This window comes from Cebus imitator, unplaced genomic scaffold (genome assembly GCF_001604975.1).
Source record: "Cebus imitator isolate Cc_AM_T3 unplaced genomic scaffold, Cebus_imitator-1.0 Scaffold406, whole genome shotgun sequence".
Classification (NCBI taxonomy): Eukaryota; Metazoa; Chordata; class Mammalia; order Primates; family Cebidae; genus Cebus; species Cebus imitator.
Genome location: NW_016107721.1, coordinates 785,337 through 800,115, shown reverse-complemented (window position 1 = coordinate 800,115; position 14,779 = coordinate 785,337). Strand labels below are relative to the sequence as shown.

The following is a 14,779-nucleotide window of genomic DNA, read 5'->3' as shown; positions in this document are numbered from 1 at the left end:
CACCATGTTGACCAGGATGGTCTCGCTCTCTTGACCTCGTGATCCACCCGCCTCGGCCTCCCAAAGTGCTGGAATTACAGGCTTGAGCCACTGTGCCCGGCAGTTTTTGTATTTTTAATAGAGATGGGGTTGGCCACTTTGGACAGGATGGTCTCAAACTCCTGACCTCAGGTGATCCACCCACCTTGGCCTCCCAAAGTGTTGGGATTACAGGTGTGAGCGACCATATCTGGGCCCTCCTCTTCATTTGGGACATGAAACTTTGGGGTGCTCTGAGTGCTGGCGATTCTGATATTATTTGAGTGTAGTTAGGAGTGGTCGTTTTTAGATTTCTGTGACATTTAACTTTTCCTTGTTTGGGCTTTATATAGCTGTTGAGAGCTTGAAGGGACTTTGGAAATCAGGTTGGAAGAGTGTCAAAGCCGCAAGGAACTTGTGATCACTGTTTCTCAGTGCAGACCTTCAGGCTTCATCACACATGTACGGAATCAGACCTACTTGGGGTTGGGCTTAGAATGTTCCCCTTTTTTTGCATTTCCTGAGTCAGTACTCCCAAGGGCTGGAGAACCACTGCTTTGTAGAACATTTTTGGGCCTCCCCTTCATTTTACAGTGGAGAAAACTAAGGTTCACAGAGGGCATGTGAGCTGCTTCTGTAACACATGTATTTAGGGGCAGAGCCAGGGCTGGGACCAAGTGCAGTCTCTTCCCAGGCCTCCTGCTGTTCCCTTGGTGCCCATTTGCTGTTAAAAACCAGTAGTGCAGTTTAGACCTGTTCTGAAGCCAACAGCTCACCGAAGCTCAGAACCTGACCTCAGGCTTTCTCTAATGATAATTATCTTGTACATAATAGGTCAAACTTTGGCTCATCTGGGGTCATTTTTTCTTTTTCTTTTGGCCATCTCAAGGAGTTGTTTAGTGCCCTGAGACATGTCTCAGATTTTTAATGCAGTGCACAAACAAGGGGACAGAATTAACCAATTCATTTTATAAATTAATATAGTAAGATAAGCAGTGAGAGTTCGGACTGAGCCTCTGGGTGCTTCTTTCCTAATTGGATTTTGTGTAATATGTATTCCTGATGTCTTTAACCAGAGATAAGGATAATGAACTCTGAACTGCAGGCGGGCCCTGACCAGGCGGCCACAAGGATCACTAGTCATCTGCCTGGTCACCATGTTGGTGCCCCAGTCCCTGTCCTGTGATCACACAGAGCTGTTCCCTTACTCTGAGAAGGCAGATTCTCAGCTCCCCTTTGAATCAGGAAGAGGCATGTAGTGAGCCTTATCTGAGAGATGCTGGTATAACCAAGAGGCATTTTCTGGATGTGCTTAAACTTGAAAACGCTTAGTATGAAGAGACATGTTTTAGTCAGATTCTAGGGGAATTATAAATATTACACATTTTTTTCTTTTGATTCTTTTATTTACAAAATATCTCTTTTTTGCTAGATTGTGTTGAAAACACCATAGAAGAGAGAAAGGGCAATTTAACTCTTCCAGGGGGTGCTTTTTTGTTGTTGTTTTGTTTTTAAGATGGAGTTTCGGCCAGGCGCTGTGACTCACACCTCTAATACCAGCACTTTGGGAGGCCAAGGTTGGTGGAACATGAGGTCAGGAGTTTGAAACTAGCCTGGCCAACATGGTGAAACCCTGTCTCTACTAAATATACAAAAAATAGCTGAGTGTGGTGGCATGCGCCTGTAATCCCAGCTACTTGGGAGGCTGAGGCAGGAGAATTGTTTGAACCTGGGAGGTGGAGGTTGTTGCAGTGAGCCAAGATCACACTATTGCACTATAGCCTAGGACAGAGCGGGACTCCGTCTTAAAAAAAAGAAAAAAAAAAAAGAGACTGAGTTTCACCCTTGTCGTCCAGGCTAGAGTGCAATGGAGGTGTTTTTTACTTAGTAAAAGCGGAAGCATTTGCTATCATGACTCTAATGATGGTAGATGGGAACATTAGAAGGTGGCGTCAGCATTTCCCGCACAGACCTCATTACTGGTGGGAATTTCATTTTTGGTTGAAATTATTCATTCACACAGAAGTGTTTAATTGCCTATTTTGTAAAATTCATGTGTTTTTTTACTTATCTAAAACAGTGTGTTTTTTTGTTTTGTTTTGTTTTTTAACAAACCCCACCAGAGTAGAAGGGGAGCCTGGAATGTCTTAGATTCAGTGCTCACAAAGAGACACATGGTTTTTTTATTAAATGGCATAAATGGGTCATTAGTTCACACAGACCCAAGAGTACAGACCTCGAGACTGTTGGAGAAGCAGCCAGGCTGCCCTTGCCTGTCCTGACCGCTCCGCCTTCCAGCTGTGCCAGCAGGCTCGGCCTGTTCAGTGGACCTCATGTGCAGTGGAGGCCTTTCCCCTACCCCACCCCTCTCCCCGGGTGCTTCTTCCCAGTTCCAGGCCCTCTTCCCTGCTTTGTACTCGCCTCCTCACTCTCCTCCCTGACATCCTTCCTTGCTTCCCAGCATGGCCTGGTTTCTCCTTTCCAGTCTCTCTGTCTTGCTGAGGCATCTCCTGTGATGGTGGGAGCACTAAGAAGGGTGGACCTCAGTGTCCACCTCCAGCCTAATCTTCCTCAGCTTAGCACTGACCCCCAAGCGCGCCCCTTGCCGCTGCTTCCCACCGCTCTTCTGACACCACCACCCCTGCCTGTGGTGACCACATTCCTTCCTGGTGGACCCCGCCATGGCTCTAGAAAGGTTAAATATTGGCTCCAGGAAACAGTCTCTGCTGTCACAGTCTGGTGTGCGGACAGAGTTTTTCCTTCCTCACTCCCTCTCCTGTCTTCTTCCCTTTCTCTTTCAATGGAGGCGCAAATGTGCTCTGTGAGATGCATGAGGTGCTCAGCTCGTAGCAGGCTGGCTCAAGGGCCTTCTGGATCCTGGGCTTCCCCCAGGAGGAGCTGCATCTCCTCAAAGCCTGTCTGAGGACTCCAGGCCCTGCAAGGATCCAAGGGTTTGGGGTTGGCAGCTCTCCTGGTTAAAACCGGATAGTGTGGGTGGGATGTGGTGCGGTGTGCAGTGTGGGGGTTTGATGGAGTTTTACATAGCTATACACCCATTTGCCACCACCCAGAAAAAGATAATATTCCCATCACCTCAGGAAGTTTTTTCAAGATCCTTTCCAGTCACCACCATCTCCTTTAGAGGTGACCACCATTCTGGTTTCTAACACCACCAATTCACTTTGTCCTTCACTTTTTCTTTTTTTCTTTTTTTTTTTTTTTTATAAATTCTTGCTCTGTTGCCCAGGCTGGATGGAGTACAGTGGTGTGATCTCAGCTCATTGCAACCTCTGCCTTGGGAGTACAAGCAATTCTCCTGCCTCAGCGTCCCGAGTAGCAGGGACTACAGGTGCACACCGCCATGCCCAGCTAATGTTTGTATTTTTAGTAAAGACAGGAGTTCGCCATGTTGGTCAAGCTCGTCTCAAGCTCCTGACCTCGGGTGATCTGCCCGCCTCGGCCTCCCAAAATGCTGGGATTACAGACTTGAACCACTGCGCCCGGCCCTATCCTTCACTTTTCATTCCTTTGACACTTTGGAGTCTGAAGAGCATAATGCTGTGCCTATTTAGGGAGAAACTCATATTAATTGCTGGTCTTCTGGGCACCCCTCTAGATTTGCCCTTATAAAACTTCATAGCATTTCTCCAGGGCAGGTGTTGCTAGCTCCATTTTCTAGAAAAGGAAGTGAAGGCTTACAGAGGTAAGAGAATTACCTAAACTCACAGAACTGTTAGGAACAGAGGTACGAATCACACTTAGACCCTACCTAGGCCATTGTCTACCCTGGAAGAGCCTGTGCCTTTCCCCATCCCTCAGGGCTTCTGTGCTTTCCAAGTAATTCTGCTTCTGTTTTGTTTCCTGCCTCCTTAGCCCATCTCCTAAGCCTCTGTTGGCAGGGAGTGGGCCTTGCTGGTTTGGTAAACCTGTAGGACTGGGTGGCAGGATGTTCACTCAGGAGCAGGCAGTGGATGAGGGTTTGCTCACTGCTGGGCCCTGCTGTGTGGGGTGTGCAGATGGTTGAGGCTTTTGTGCATGGCTGGGAAGAAAGCCCCTGGGCAGCCAGCAAAATGACACTGCAGGATTAATGCAGACCCTGATTTCGGCTGGAAGAAGGAACACCCCAGTGAGTCGACAGAATGCCCACAGGCACGTTATGGCTCAACACTGAGTAGTAGAGGGTTCTTCAGCGCCTCTCGCTGGCTCCCTTTCAGGGCCGTCTCACAGCAGGAATTCAGCTCTGAACGCGAGGCCTGGACCCACTCCTGCTCTTGGGTGACCTGAGAGTTAAGCAGGCTAATGTAATGCCGCCACCCTGAGCATGTGGCTATTCTAATCTGAGAATGCTTGTCTGCCTGTGTCCCCAAGGACACAGTGACACCCATGCCTTTCCTGTGCTGGAGGCCCTCCAAGGGCAGGGTCTCAGCAGGAGGGAGGCAATTGATGGGCCTGAAAGGGCTAAACCAGGGTCAGCCACCTGGTGCCCACGCCTGTACACAAATAGAAACATCACCGAATTAATGGTCTGTTCATTCAAAGTGCAGAGCAGCCCTCAATATCTGTCCTTACTGTTGATTGATTTTGCAGCAGTAGAGATTGTACCCTACAAGCTTATAGATTCTTTGGCATTTGTTTGCTGTGCAGAGAGCTGCCTCCGTCAGGAAGGATCACTCCTCTTTTTAAGAGTTGCCCCACACAGATCAGTAGCTACCCTCCTGTGAAAGGACCCTCAGTGCTTGGGGACATTAGGGCTTCTGTTTCACAGCCCCTACTAGCTGAGAGATGGCATTGCCAGTGAGTGACTGGCCAGCCTTGTTGTCTGAAATAAGATCTTTCCTGTGGTACATCTGGAACTTGGCCTTCTCAAGGGTCCCAAAATAGCCAGGCCACTGAAGGGAGAACTTCAAGAGAGGACATAAGAGAGAGACCCCAACAGCTCCTTGCCCAAACAGGCTCTGTTGTGTTGAAGAAAACATTATTCAGTGATACTTATTAAAGCACAGTCATGAAGATTTATTCAGGGCCATCAAGATAGGCACAGGGACCACAGCAGCAGTGGCGTCTTGCAGTCAGGGGAGAGACTGGGCTCAACTTCAACTACAGCGCGGGCCGGTGAGAATTTATAGTCAGGGAGCAGTGTGGGGGTCAGCGGATGGAAGATTAGAAGAGGAAAGAGCAGGCGTAAGGGCGTGTCTGGCCACACTGACCAAACAGGATTCTTGGCCAAGACAGGCCAGAGTGATTAGACAGCACCTGGGGATGATGGAGGCTGAGGAACCTGATCAGACAGGCTGGGGAGGGGGCTTCTGGCTAAACCTGACTTAGCAGTGTCTTTTGCTGAAACTGGACTTTACAAGGAAGTGTACAGGTGGGGCTAGGAGAAGCTTCAGAAGCCTGACTAAAATCTGGCCACGCAGAGAATCTTTGTCAGTTGGCATCATTAGGCGGCACAGTGAACCCTGCATGCTGCTCTCCCCTTTGCTGCCTCTGCACCCCTATCCTGCCCCTTCCTGCCTCTTGTTCTAACAATACTCCTGAGGAGGCAGCCCTTGCTCCCCAGCCCACTGCTCTGTGAAGATTCCCAAACCGTGTCCTGTGTTGGGGCCCAGTACAAGCTGTCTTGCTGGGAAATGTGAGGGCCTTTTTGGAAACAGACGCTTGCTGTAATGTAGAAGCTGGAGCTGACCCCTGCTCCTGGAGTTCACACCCCTGCTCCTGGAGCTCACCTTCTGATTGGGTCTCTGAAAATGCGGGCGGGCAGGCATGGGCAGTTGGGTCACCCGGTCACCCAGAAAAGAAACCCAAACCCGTCTTACCAGTTTGGGGACCTCTCCTATGCTCAACAGATATTTTTGGCTTTATCCTGATGCTCCTAATTCCTAAACTGTTGGCCAAACAGCAGCCTCTATGGGATGGGGGGTTTGGAGGGAGCAGGGGCTGGGAGCTGGCTGGCGCCCTGAGGCCCAAGTCACTCGGGAAGATCACAGTGCCAGGTGCCACACTGTTTCCTCTGCCAGGAGGGTTCACTTCCCAGTTTCTAACCAGCCCGTATTTCTCCGCTTTTTACTTCAGGAGACTTCATCCTCTGCCAACGGCCCTTCCCGGGAGGGCTCTAGGCTGTTGCCCGCCAGGGAAGGCCACCCTGTGTATCCCCAGCTTCGACCAGGCTACATTCCCATTCCCGTGCTCCATGAAGGCGCTGAGAACCGGCAGCCGCACCCTTTCCATGTCTATCCCCAGCCTGGGATGCAGCGATTCCGAACGGAGGCGGCAGCAGCGGCTCCTCAGAGGTCCCAGTCACCTCAGCGGGGCATGCCAGAAACCACTCAGCTAGATAAACAGTGTGGACAGGTGGCAGCGGCTGCGGCAGCCCAGCCCCCAGCGTCCCATGGACCTGAGGTAAGCAGAGGCCAGGCTCACGGGCCTGCTGGGGAGTGAGCCGCTGTTCTTCCTAGGCCAGGCCCAGCCCCTGAGGACAGTGCCCTAAGCCAGCACCTGTTCACATTCGGGGCATCTGGGCCTGGCCTGCAGCACCAGAGGTCACCCAGCAAAGACAGGGTGATGGCCCCACATCATCCCCCACCATCGAATAGGGGTGTTTTTCACTGGGGCAGGGCAGGAATCATGTGGCTTACTTTTGTAGTTAAGGAACTGGAGCTCAGAAGGGCACACCGCAGCCTGCCCGCCCCAGATGCATACAGGTGGAGGCAGCAGAGCTGGGAGCAGAAGCCCAGCCTGCCTCCTGGCTCCTGATTTCCATGCTCCTTATTTACCCTTGGCTTTCTATTCAGAAACACAGAGATAGCTATGTACCATTTTGCTCAGTTTAATGCTTATGGATAAATCTGGACTGCTTGTGGAGCTGTGTTGATAGGAAAATGAGACCCCATGCCTGCCCTCACCATGCACCACAGTTTAAAAAGAAGTAAGGAGTCAGGAAGGCAGCATTTTAATCCTGAAGCCAAACATGTCAGGGGTATGCCAGTGGATGCTGTGCATTAATAGCTAAAAAATAGTTCTTAATCTGGTTCTTAGCTGAGATTTGAGGCATTGCTAATAGGATTCCTGAGCAGTAAGCCCTCTTAATTTTTCTGTCTGTGGATCATCCCATTGTGTATGCCAGCGCTGTTCCTGGGCACAAAATCCCATGTCCTATCTGCACCCAGAGTCATGCTTGCCTCAGCCCTGTCTGAATCTGTTCAGCTTCCCACATGCTTGAGAGTGAAAAGTTACAGTTAATGTGGGATACCGGAGGCATTTTTCTTTTCTTAAAGCGGTAGTACCTGGCCAAGTTGGTGGCCGACACCTGTAATCCCAGCACTTTGGGAGGCCGAGGCGGGCGGATCACTTGAGACCAGAAATTCGAGACCAGATTGGCCAACATGGCAAAACCCCGTCTCTATAAAAAATACAAAAATTAATGGGGTGTGGTGGTGTGTGCCTGTAATCCAGCTACTTGGGTGGCTGAGGCACAAGAATTACTTCAACCCAGGAGGCAGAGGGTACAGTGAGCCGAGACCATACCACTCACTCCAGTCTATGCAACAGAGCAAGACTGTCTCAAAAAGAAAAAAAAAAAATACCTGTATTTACAACGGTTTTGCTGCAGGAAATCAAAGTGACACATAAATCAGAGACATCTTCAAATTTAAGCTAACAAGGCACTTAGAAGGGGAAAAGCTCTCAATTTTGAAGTGAATAGAAGGTGGCCCAGCAGGGAAAGGGGCTTGACGTGCCTTGGGCCCCACAGGATGCTTGCAGCTCCCCGTTGCTAGCCGGGTTCTCTGTAGATTGGTAGAGAAAGGGTAGTGGGGACAACACGTCCTCTGTATGAGCGCTTGCTTCCTGTGTGCTGGCCTGGGGCCGAGCCACATGCACAGGCGATTGACCTCACCTTCAGAGCAACCTGGTGAGGGAGGGACACTCTTCCTATATTTCTAATGAAGTTTAGAAAATGATTGAACTATTAGGAATTCAAACATAGTCCCCTTGACTCTAAAACCTTTAGTCTTCTTTTTGTTTGTTTTTTTGTTTTTGAGACAGAGTCTTACTCTGTCACCCAGGCTAGAGTGCAATGGCTGATCTTGGCTCACTGCAACCTCTGCCTCCTGGGTTCAAGCAATTTCCATTCCTCAGCCTCTTGAGTAGCTGAGATTACAGGAATGTGCCACCATACTTGGCTAATTTTTATATTTTTAGTAGAGACAGGGTATCACCATGTTGGTCAGGCTGGTCTTGAACTCCTGATCTCAGGTGATCTGCGTGCCTCAGCCTCCCGAAGTACTGGGATTACAGATGTGAGCCACCATGCCCAGTCCCAAAGCCCTCAGTCTTAACTCCACATTTTAAAAATTGGAAATTACAGATAGGAGGTCTTACGATATGGGTTGCCCTGAGCAGATTCACAGCAGAAGCATGGTCAGGATGCCAAGGTAGGGGGTCATTCTTGGGGTCATGCCCTCTACCCTGTGTCTCTTGCAGCGGTCCCAGTCTCCAGCTGCCTCCGACTGCTCATCCTCATCCTCCTCGGCCAGCCTGCCTTCCTCTGGCAGGAGCAGCCTGGGCAGTCACCAGCTCCCTCGGGGCTACATCTCCATTCCGGTGATACACGAGCAGAACATTACCCGGCCAGCAGCACAGCCCTCCTTCCACCAAGCCCAGAAGATGCACTACCCAGCGCAGCAAGGGGAATACCAGACCCACCAGCCTGTGTACCACAAGATCCAGGGGGATGACTGGGAGCCCCGGCCCCTGCGGGCGGCATCCCCATTCAGGTCACCTGTCCAGAGTACATCGAGCCGGGAGGGCTCACCAGCCAGGAGCAGCACACCACTCCACTCCCCGTCGCCCATCCGTGTGCACACAGTGGTCGACAGGCCTCAGGTACGGGAAGTGAGTTGTCAGCAGACCGGTTATGGTGGCATCTCTCCAGGGCCACAGGAGCTCTGTGGGTTCCCTGGGTTCCCTCTTCAGCCCTGCCTATTTAACTTGCGTGTACCTGGAGGGAAGTGAGATTTGGGAAGTTGCTGGGTGTTAACAGAAAGGCCGGACAAGTGCTCAGGCTGTGAACCCTCTGCATTCTGCAGCTTTTGCTGGGCTGATCATTGTGCATTGTGGCTGTCTTGGGGCAGAAGAAACAGCTTGGGCAGAACTCACACAACTGGGACCAGGTTCCTTAGTGCCCACCATACCCTTTCAGGGCTCCTCACACCCCCGTCCACACTGCAGCCACAGCCTCATCTTGGGTGTAGGCAGCTTGTCGCCTTCCGCTCAGTTACTCGCTCTACTCTGCAGGCCCATTCAGTTCATTCCCAACCCTGTGCCTTTGCCCATGCTGAACCCACTCCCTGAAATGCCTGCACAGCACAGGCTCTCCCTGTCCTCTGAGAATGAGCCAGTCTTGTCTCCTCCATGAAGCCTACTCATCCTTCTCATCTCATGGTGCCCCATATGAGTTCTTTAATGAGGGACTCCCAACTTGTATGAGTTCAACATGTAATTATTCTGGGTATTTCAGAAGTGTTGAATTTATCTCTTCAGCTGAGGGCTGAGCCTGACCACAGGGCCCGTGTCTTACCCCTTCATTTCCTCCCTTTGCAGTCAGGTACCACGTGGCCTAGCTGAGGCATCAGCCAGCTATGGCAGATCGGAAACCATGCTGGCCTGGGGAAGATTGTAGGCAGGGGTCTTCTGATCTTCCAGTGGAGACACGAGGTACAAGTTCCTGGAAGAGGAAGTCATTTAGTTTGAGCAGCTTGCAGCTTAGCAGCAGAACATTGAGCAGCCCTGGGCCGCCTGTGGCTGCAAGTTGAGCAGCTGAATTCTTTGCTACCGTTTTTTTTTTTAAAAAAAAAAAAAAACCCTGTGAACAAATGTGGGATATTCTTTTATTACAAGTGGTCACACTGTCCAGGGCCCTGGAATAGAGCATCCTCCTCTTAAAGTTTTTTGAACTTTTTTATTTGGAAATAATTTCAACCCTGTAGAAGAGTTGTGTGAATCATACAAAGAAATCCCACATATGCTTCATCCAGTTCACTGCTTGTCGACATGTCTGCATTCGCTTTGTCATTTCTTCTCTCCTGTATTGTTGATGTATTTTAACTGTTTGAGAATTAGTTGCAGATATCGTGTTCCTTTTTCCCTAAATACTTTAGCAAACATTTTCCTAAGAGGAAGACATTCTCATTCAGAACCATGGTAGACTTACCAGATTCAGGAAATTTAATATACTTACAGTTTTATTATCCAGTACGAAGCCCATTTTCAAATCCCTATTATGGCAGTTTTCCCCCAATTCGAGGATATGCTCCAGGATTGAAACAAGGATCATGAGCACCACATTTAGACGTAACTTGTCTTTAGTCTTCCTTCAGTCTGAAGCAGTTCCTCGGCCTTTCTTTGCTTTCACGGCCTTGATGTTTTTGAAGAGCACAGGCCGTAGAACACCCTCTCTTAAGTGTTTCTAAAGTCACTTAGTACACAGCCATTGTTGTCAAAACCTAAGGAGGGGCACGGGGTTGGTTGTGAATGGTCAGGGCCAAAGTTGAGGGTGTCTGGATTGTCGAAAGAGATTTGATGGAAAAGGAGGTTGCTAGTGTATAGACAGCTAAATCTCATACCAGATCCATACAGTACTTGGATTCAGCAATCCTAGGAGGTGCCCATTTATAGAGGGATGGGTATTTTCCCCAAATCATTCTCATATATTTCTCATAATCAGTGAAACAATATTTCGTCCTGTTTTCACCTTCATTAACTGTGTTTGTGGTAACCTCCCTTTTGGAGCTTATTCAAAGTTCCCTTTTGGGAGGCTTTCCAGGATTTCACCTAACTGAACATCATAGTGGAATTGAGTGTTTTGAACTGGGAATAGTTCAGAAATAATATAGTCTAGTTATTTCCCAGTTGATTAAATTAGAGTGAGATTTTTGAAAGAGGCTTTAGATATTCACTTACATGAATAAGAGCCAAGATAAGGCCAGGTGCAGTGGCTCATGCCTGTAATCCTAGCACTTTGAGAGGCCAAGGCGGGTGGATAACTTGAGGTCAGGAGTTCAAGACCAGCCTGGCCAACATGGTGAAACCCCATCTCTACTAAAAATACAAAATAATTAGCTGGGCATGGTGGAGGGCACCTGTAATCCTAGCTACTTGGGAGGCTGGGGTGGGAGAATTGTTTGAACCTGGGATGCAGAGGTTGCAGTGAGCTGAGATCACAGCACTGCACACTCCAGCCTGGGTGACAGAGCAAGACTCCCATCTCAAACTAACTTACTTACTTCCTTCCTTCCTTCCTTCCTTCCTTAGAGCAAGACTCCTCCTCAAACTAACTTTGTTCCTTCCTTCCATCCGTACATCTATCCATTCATCATTCAGGCTGGGGTGCAGTGATATGATCATGGCTCACTGCAGCCTTGGATTCCTGGGCTCAAGCGGTCCTTCCACCTCAGCCTTCTGAGTACCTGGGACTACGGGTACAAGCCACCACACCTAATTTTTAAAATTTTTGGGGGCTGGGCTCAGTGGCTCATGCCTGCAATCCCAGCACTTTGGGAGGCCGAGGCGGGTGGATCACTTGAGGTCAAGAGTTCGAGACCAGCCTGGCCAACATGGTGAAACCTCATCTTTACTAAATATACAAAAATTAGCCGGGTGTGCTGGCACATGCCTGTAATCCCAGCTACTAGGGAGGCTGAGGCAGGAGAATTGCTTCAACCTGGGAGGCAGAGATTACAGTAAGCCGAGATTGCAACATTGCACTCCAGCCTCAGCAAAGAAGCGAGACTGTCTCAATAAATAAATAAATAAATAAATAAATAAATAAATAATTTTTTGTAGGGTTAGGGGTCTTACTATATTGCCCAGGCTAGCTATTTTCATTTTTGAAAATTTTATTGAGTTTCTTTTCCTTACTGTTAGAGTACCATCTACAGAGAAATTCAGTGAAAGGTAACACAGCCCAAGGTGCTCAGTGGAAGCCTAATAGTTTGGTTACATACGTTATTAAAACCATGTTTTTGTTTTGTAACAGCCATTGATTGACTTTGAAAATATTTTATACTATTAAACTTACTTTGAAAAGCCATTTTCCAGTTTTCTTTCTAATCTGTACTAGCTACAAACAATTTCTGTGACTTCCAGTCAGTTATTAAAAATACCTTTTTGTGGCCGGGCACGGTGGCTCACGCCTGTAATCCCAGCATTTTGGGAGGCCTAGGCGGGCAGATCACCTGAGGCCGAAAGTTCAAGACCAGCCTGGCCAACATGGAGAAACCCCATCTTTACTGAAAATACAAAATTAGCCAGGTGTGGTGGCACATGCCTGTAATCCCAGCTACTCAGAGGCTTAAGCAAGAGAATCATTTGAACCCAGGAGGCGGAGGTTGCAGTGAGCGGAGATCACACCATTGCACTCCAGGCTGGGCAAGAAGAGCAAAACTCCGTCTCAAAAAAAATAAATATATTTTTTTCTATTTTTCAGCAGCCCATGACCCATCGAGAATCAGCACCTGTTCCCCAACCTGAAAACAAACCAGAAAGTAAGCCAGGCCCAGTTGGACCAGATCTCCCTCCTGGACACGTCCCAATTCAAGTGATGCGCAAAGAGGCGGATTCTAAACCTGTTTCCCAGAAGCCCCCACCTCCCTCTGAGAAGGTAGAGGTAAAAGTTCCCCCTGCCCCAGTTCCTTGTCCTTCTCCCAGCCCTGGCCCTTCTGCTGTCCCCTCTTCCCCCAAGAATGTGGCTACAGAAGAGAGGGCAGCCCCCAGCACTGCCCCTGCAGAAGCTACACCTCCAAAACCAGGAGAAGCTGAGGCTCCCCCAAAACATCCAGGAGTGCTGAAAGTGGAAGCCATCCTGGAGAAGGTGCAGGGGCTGGAGCAGGCTGTAGACAACTTTGAAGGCAAGAAGACTGACAAAAAGTATCTGATGATCGAAGAGTATTTGACCAAAGAGCTGCTGGCCCTGGATTCAGTTGACCCCGAGGGACGAGCTGATGTGCGTCAGGCCAGGAGAGATGGTGTCAGGAAGGTTCAAACCATCTTGGAAAAACTTGAACAGAAAGCCATTGATGTCCCAGGTCAAGTCCAGGTCTATGAACTCCAGCCCAGCAACCTTGAGGCCGATCAGCCACTGCAGGCAATCATGGAGATGGGTGCCGTGGCAGCAGACAAGGGCAAGAAAAATGCTGGAAGTGGAGAAGATCCCCACACCCAAACCCAGCAGCCAGAAGCCACAGCAGCAGCAACAACTTCAAACCCCAGCAGCACGACAGACACCACTGGCAACCCAGCAGCACCATAGCCTCTGCCCAGTAAAAATCAGACTTGGAAACTCAGAACCAATGTGTGCTTTAGGGAATTTTAAGTTGCATGCATTTCAGAGACTTTAAGTCAGTTGGTTTTTATTATTAGCTGCTTGGTATGCAGTAATTTGGGTGGAGATAAAACACACTAATAAAAGGGCTAAAAAGGAAAATGATGCTTTCTTCTATATGCTTACTCTGTACAAATAAAGAAGTTGCTTGTTGTTTCAGAAGTTTAACCCTGTTGCTTGTTGTTTTGGAGCCCTGTCTGCTTGGGCACCCACCACCTGTTAGCTGTGGTTGTGCGCTGTCTTCTGTAGTTCCGGACTAAACGAGTTTTTGGGGCTAGATGGGGAGTCAATTACCCATCACATAATTATGAAACACATTTATCAGAAATGTTGCCATTTTAATGAGATGATTTTCTTCATCTCATAATTAAAATAACTTTAGAGAGAGTAAAATGTGCCAGGAGCCATAGGAATATCTGTATGTTGGATGACTTTAATGCTACATTTTAAAAAAAGAAAATAAAGTAATAATATAACTCAAAACGTTTTTTGTGGTTTCTAAACCTTTGAAAGCAGTGGCAACATGGAGATTGTCTGTCCCTGGTTTCAGTCAGAATAAATGACAGTTGGATTTACCAGCCTGCTTTGGGTTTTGTGACCTCTCCAATAGCCCGGCTCATGAGCGAATTGTCTTGGCCACCTTTCAGTCTCAGATTGCAACAGGAACCTGGGAAGACTGAGGGCTGTGAACTCAGGTATTGGGAATATGCCTGCTGCATCCCTTCGGACCACCCCAGCCAACAGCCAAGGTGCCACTTAGGTAGCATGTCTGCCCACCTGGCCTCAGGCTTCAACAAGAGGATGAGATTGTCCAAAAGTGCCCAGAGGGCCTGGCACAATGGCTTACACCTCTTATCCCAGTACTTTGGGAGTCTGAGGCAGGAGGATTCCTTGAGGCCAGGAGTTTGAGACCAGGCTACGCAACATACCAAGGCCCTGTCTCTACAAAAAACAAATTAGCCAGGTGTGGTGGCATGTATCTTTAGTCCCAAGCTACCGGGAAGGCTAAGGCATGAAGGTAGTTTAAGAACAAGGGTTCAGGGCTGCTGCGAGCTATGATCCTGCCACTGCACTCCAGCCTGGACAACAGAGTGAGACCCTGTCTGAAAAAAAAAAAAAAAAAGTGTACAGGGAAGCCAGTTCCCACTATTGCCCAAGGCTGGTCAACATGTTCCGTGGAGTCTAGGTCACTAGGGGTTGAAGACGTGCTCTGAGAGTCTTGGGGTCATCTTTATCAACACCTTGTGAGTCACCAAACCAGACTGGGACCAGATTTATCTTCCCGAATTGGGTTCCTAGAAGCCTCTGGAGTTATGAACCAGATACAGTGAGGCCTGGGTAGATGGAGATGATTCTTCCTGTGCCAGTAGTTTTTTTTTTTTT

General features: G+C 48.8%; 1 protein-coding gene across 2 annotated transcripts in view; it reads left to right on the top strand.

Annotated features, from left to right (window-relative positions):
* The window catches only part of BAG3 (BAG cochaperone 3), a 27,256-nt gene extending 13,377 nt beyond the window's left edge, over nucleotides 1-13,879 (top strand). Inside the window, exons 2-4 of one of the 2 annotated variants that reach the window (XM_017509089.2) lie at nucleotides 6,091-6,417; nucleotides 8,500-8,901; nucleotides 12,506-13,879. In XM_017509089.2, the coding sequence (XP_017364578.1) occupies nucleotides 6,091-6,417; nucleotides 8,500-8,901; nucleotides 12,506-13,324 (1,548 nt within the window). In that variant the 3' untranslated portion in view covers nucleotides 13,325-13,879. Of the gene's footprint in view, nucleotides 1-6,090; nucleotides 6,418-8,499; nucleotides 8,902-12,502 lie in introns of both variants that reach the window. The other variant, XM_017509088.2, reaches the window with a different exon arrangement.
* The last annotated feature ends 900 nt before the right edge of the window (nucleotides 13,880-14,779 follow it).